General features: G+C 41.8%; 1 protein-coding gene across 1 annotated transcript; it reads right to left on the bottom strand.

The window, feature by feature from the left end:
* Positions 1-2852: 2852 nt before the first annotated feature.
* LOC138359851 (putative uncharacterized protein DDB_G0271982) lies at positions 2853-3936 on the bottom strand. Its single transcript, XM_069319567.1, has 2 exons — positions 3355-3936; positions 2853-2921 (listed from the first exon to the last, which is right to left on the bottom strand). Exons 1-2 carry the CDS (start codon positions 3934-3936, stop codon positions 2853-2855), a joined length of 651 nt encoding a protein of 216 aa, XP_069175668.1.
* Between the last annotated feature and the right edge of the window lie 1928 nt (positions 3937-5864).

Below are 5864 nucleotides of genomic sequence, written 5' to 3'. Positions count from 1 at the left end.
GAAAGAGATGTTGTTGTCTTGCCTATATACTGGTTTTTTTGGAGCTTACAGTCCCCAAGAGGGCATTTGAAGGCATAGACGACGTTAGTCTCTTTTAAAGCGTTCTGTTTTGTGTCTGGAGAGTTTCTCATGAGTAGGCTGGCTGTTTTTCTGGTTTTATAGTAAATCGTCAGTTGTATCCTCTGATTTTTGTCTGTAGGGATAACGTTTCTATTAATAATATCTTTCAGGACCCTTTCCTCCGTTTTATGAGCTGTGGAAAAGAAGTTCCTGTAAAATAGTCTAATAGGGGGTATAGGTGTTGTGTTAGTTGTCTCTTCAGAGGTTGCATGGCTTTTCACTTTCCTTCTTATGATGTCTTCGACGAAACCATTGGAGAAGCCGTTATTGACTAGGACCTGCCTTACCCTACAGAGTTCTTCAGAACTCTGTAGGGTACGAAGAACTCTGTAGGGTAACTCTCTACGAAGAACTCTGTAGGGTAAGGCCAGCCTATGATTCAGAAGGTATTGTACTTCAGCACGCATAACTTCCTTTTTGTACTGGCTGATACGGTAGAAGGGTTGACGAATCGGCCGGGGTAGCAGGAAGCAGCTGGATGTCGTGCTGATCCACATTACACTCCTGGGGATCATCGTTGAACAACTTCTGATGTTCATGAAGAACTTTGATGAGAGGAGCACTATTACTGTCCTGTAAATAGGTTGGAAGATCATTAAGGATTTCCGAGTTGGAAGGCACTGACTCAGAGTCAGTGCTTTCCGGAGGAGAAGCACAGAAGGTCTCACTGTGGAGGTATGGATCTTTGAAAGTGGTTAGTGATATTAGCACAGTGGGGGGAATACCTTTATACTCCTTTAGAAGATTGACGTGGCACAACTGGGTCCTCCGCCTCCTGTCTGGAGTCTCAAGAACGTAGTTGTGGTTGTTTCTGCACTCCTTGATGCGTTAGGGTCCTGAAAACTTATTTTGCAACGGAGAACCTGAAATCGGAAAATATGCCAACACGAAGTCTCCTGTTTTAAATTTACTGATTTTGCTGCGTTGGTCAAAATTAGTCTTCATCCTACCTTGAGCTTTCAATAGATTGTCATTAGCAAATTTATGTACTCTCTCTAGAATGTGCTTTAAGTTTTGAAGAAACTGGGGCACATTCTAAGGTTTACTGAAGGTGGCATTACGTAGAGAGTCTTTAAAAGCTTAAAGAGGAGTACGGCACATACGTCCGTAGAGCATCTCATAAGGAGATACTCCTAGAGACTCATTTGGGAGACTTCTGAAAATGCACATGATGATGTCAAGTTGTTTATCCCAGTCTTTCATGGTTTCATTGCAAAATTTCTTTAGGAGTGATTTAATCGTTTAGTAACTACCTTCAAGAGAACCCTGTGAAGCAGGATGATAGGGGCTGGACAATACTTGATTGATGTTGAATTCTTCCAGTGTCTTCTTGAAGAGATCACTGGTGAAGTTGGTGCCACAGTCACTTTGAATCTCCCGAGGAAATCCTTATTGGGTAAAGATCTTCAATAGTTGCTTCACCACAGTAGCAGCCGTAATGTTCTTTACAGGAACTGCAATGGGGAATCTGGTGGTTGCACACAGGATGGTTAGAATATAAGCGTTGCCAGAACTGGTCCGGGGTAAAGGACCAACACAGTATATGATGAGTCTGTGGAAAGGTTCCACAGGCACCAGGATAGGAATTAAAGGAGCCTTGGGAATCGGGATGTTAGGTTTTCCTGCCAACTGACATATATGACACTGCTGTATGTAACTTTTGACATCTTTACCCATACCTGGCCAGTAGTAGTCTTGTCTGATTCCGTCATAGGTTTTATTAAAACCATAGTGAGAAAGCGCTCCGTGGGCCAGGTGTAGAATATCAGGCCGTAGGCTGGTGGGAACTACTAGTTGGTCGACATTAGCCCAATCGTCATCCTCTGTCAGCTTACTGGGTATGTACCTGCGGTAGAGCAACTGATTCTCTAGGAAGAACCCAGGGATATTGTCAGGTTGAGTCTCAGCCTGGAAGAATAATGGTGTTAATGAAGGATCCTCCCTCTGTAACTTACGGAACTCCAACATAGTAAGATTCGGTGGTAATTTCTGATGGTCTTGAGGGCCAGCGGTTGCAGTAGAGTCAGCTGGTTGTGGGAGTGCAACTTGCGCACGGGTGGTCACCAAAACCGGAGGAGAAACTTCATCACATTCTTGGACCTCTGCTGGAACATACTTTAAGATGGGGTTGTCCACTACAGAGTCAAATACCTGAGGTTTGCCCATGATGATCAGGTTGGAAGGTTGCAGATCTTCGGCCAAGTCATTGCCCAGGAGAAGTTGTACCCCTGACATGCGAAAAGGCTTTTACCTGATGGCGACTTGGACTTCACCAGTCACGAAAGGATAATCCAGATGGACTCTGGCGAGTGGATACGGAGTGGTAGCAGTGAGGTCAGTGATAAGGACGGTTTCCCCGGTGTAGGTGATGTTAGGCACAGCCGATTTCAATATTATTGACTGAAGAGCCACTAAGTTCCTCAAGATCTTCAATTTGAAACGTCCCTCCGAGTCTGTACTATTGGCAGAGACAGTTCCAGAATACAGGTGTTTGCTGAAGAGAGAAATATCATTAACATGAACACCAACATTCATCACAGGCTTACCGGACTTAGGAGGAGTCGGTTTGGGTTTAGGAGTTTCACTATAGCCTTTGTATTGGGCTTTTCCCCATTTATCTATGGTATGTCCACAGAGCTTGCAATACTTACTATACAATAGAGAGCTCGCTTGATCGGTACTAACTTTGTCATAACTAGACCTAGACTTCTTACCGGAAGGTGGGCCAGGTGTTAGCCGGTGTATAAGGCTGTAGGTGTCAGCCGACTTCGCACATCTGATGTAGTCGGGTTCTTCTTTGTCTGCTAAATATAAACGGATGGAAGGGGGAGCACGTCTAAAGAATTCCTCAACTAGAATGAGGTTGACGATTTCTGAAAATGTAGAGACATGTGCTGCTTCCAGCCATTTCATGAAATATCTTTTCTTAGTATTGGCAAATTCTGAAAAGGTGGTGGTACTTGCCTTTAGATAATCACGGAATTTTCGTCTGTAGCTTTCGGTGGAGAGAAGGTAAGCGTCTAAAACTGCTTCCTTCAGGGTCTGGCAGTCATTCTCAGACGCTAAGGTACTGAAAGTAACCGCAACTCTACCTGTGACATGCACTCTGAGACCATTGATCTTCAGGCCAGCTAAGTTTTTTAGCTAGGGCCTCAAAAGTAGTAAAAAAACATCTATCTCTGTCTCAACGAATGGTGGCATTAACTTACTGGCATGTGAGACATTGAAGCTTACTGGGAGACTAGCTGTAGCTTGTTGGCGCTGAGTGTGGTGTGTAGTTTCCAAGGTGAGTTCTCGTCGACGATATTCTAGAATACTCTCAGCTTGCTTCTTATCATGCTCACGTTGCATCTCCAGGTGACGTTTTCTTGCTTCTAGCTGTTCCCTCTCACGCTCTCGTTGTATGGCAACCTCTCGTTCCTTTCTTTGTAGAGCTTCTTTCTCCAGGGCCGCCTCGCATTCCTGTTCTTCTTTCTTTATAGCAGCCTCGTCTTTCTTTATCTGGAGAGCTTCTTTCTGTTGTTGTAGAGCTTCTTTTTGTTGTTCACGCTCTATTTTCGCTAATTCGAGCTTTAACTTCATAGCTGCCAGAGCATGCCAATCTGCAATAGAATAGTTATCGTGAGAATCAGAGTCTATAATTCCTTCATCTAAGAGGTGGTCCAATATAATATTGTGCAAGTCACTTTTGTTGGCTCCAGGGGGAACATCTAGTTGATACTCGTGTGCTAGAGTTTGTAATTCGATCCTCTTAGTACGAATGAAGTTCACTACTTCACTTGCTGGATCACTACGAAATGCTGAGAGACGAAACATTTTGAGATAGCAAATAAATGTACAATTAATATACTTGTGATTTTATAAGTGTCAGTAACAGGATGACGTGGCAACTGGTAACTATCCTGTGGAAATTTAATCGTTAACAATTAACGTTAATATTAGTATGGTAAATGATTAGTCAATCAAAATCGGAGGAAATCTTGTACCCGGTACTCAATATAAGAGAATAAGGGCAAGAAAATCCTACTAAATAAATGAAACCGATAGTTTGTAAAACAAATGAAACTTTTAATTGTTCCAAAAGTGAATAATGTAGTCCAAGAATGTAGGGATACCTTGCCAGGTCTCTATAGGACAAAAGCCAGGGGTTTCCTACTTAAATATATGATACTTACAGAATTAGCGTTCTTTGTGCTCTGAAAAAAGAAAGCTAATTCGCTACCTGAGCAAATATCATCATCTCTGACCGACTTTTAGGGGTGCGAGCGTCAGCTGGTGACGAGAACTGCTGTTGAGGTCCCAACTCAACAGCGCAGTCCGTGCTAGAGGAACTATGGCCCTCTGTATCCTCCTTTGGTCGGATTGCAGAACATGGGGTGCGTGGCCCGAAGACAAATCAAAGTACTATGGTACCAAAATGATGATCTGCCGTAATTTGAGAAATATCCTAGGGACAAAAAAGGTGGAATACACGAGAAATAACACTGAGGTAGGGATGACCAATTAAGAGAATGACTGAGGCCATCAATTACCATGTAATCCACAGTTATCCAACACTAACAATATGTTACCCTCGGAATGCACAAAATACACAGCACCATATAAATATTAAAAGTTATGAAAATTTTGAAAAGCAACTGTATCAAAGCCAAGTACACTTAATACAAATTGATGTTCTAGTACTAGTACCTGTGTGAGGCTCCCGGACAGGCCCCCCATTAAATGTGATGGAAAAAAGAAGTGTAGGTGTTCGGCAGTCCTCCAAATGGCTGGTGTTAATGCCTTTCACATTTAAAAAAAAAAAAAAGATGACTGCATAGCTGGTGTGTCCTGTGGCAAAGTAAGGCAAAACAAGCAAAACAAATAGTATAAACAATGAAACTTTAATTAAATTGAAAACAAATTATGAATAAGACAATTCCTTGGCTATGTACAGTGCAAACTAACAAGATGATATTGTAAAAAAATAACATAAAAGAAAAAAGTGGTGATGTTACTCTAAAATGGATAAAGACAAAAATGAAATTAACAGTTTCTGAGAATAAAGTGCTGGCTGAGAACATCCACTAATAGACATAGCATATATCAGATGGTTATTTCAGCATGAGAGCACAAGATATTCTAACTCCAATGGCTGGAGCAGGCCCAGACATCGGCTAGGTAGATGGCGCTGAGGTGCAGAGGTGCAGTGGTGCAGATGTCAATTCACCAATCAGAAGCGAGCAGGCTGGAAATGGTAGGTTGGTGATCGGCGACGATGGAGGGAGGGGGGGGGGAGGTGGAAAGCGAGTGTGATATACGTATGTGCCTGGCAAAACGTATTTGACTAAATATGTACTACACTTGCTTGTAGTATCTAGGTGTTGTAGATGTACTGAAGTAACATGACGATAGGAAAGAGCAGGTCAAATCTCTATTGAAGGAGAATATCGTAACATATATATATATATATATATATATATATATATATATATATATATATATGTCGTACCTAGTAGCCAGAACGCACTTCTCAGCCTACTATGCAAGGCCAAATTTGCCTAATAAGCCAAGTTTTCCTGAATTAATATATTTTCTCTAATTTTTTTCTTATGAAATGATAAAGCTACCCATTTCATTATGTAGGAGGTCAATTTTTTTTAATTGGAGTTAAAATTAACGTAGATATATGACCGAACCTAACCAACCCTACCTAACCTAACCTAACCTATCTTTATAGGTTAGGTTTGGTTAGGTAGCCCAAA

The sequence above is a fragment of the Procambarus clarkii genome, chromosome 8 (assembly GCF_040958095.1).
Source record: "Procambarus clarkii isolate CNS0578487 chromosome 8, FALCON_Pclarkii_2.0, whole genome shotgun sequence".
In the NCBI taxonomy this organism is placed as follows: Eukaryota; Metazoa; Arthropoda; class Malacostraca; order Decapoda; family Cambaridae; genus Procambarus; species Procambarus clarkii.
The sequence above is the reverse complement of the archived record's forward strand: the minus strand, read 5'-3'. Positions and strand labels throughout refer to the sequence as shown.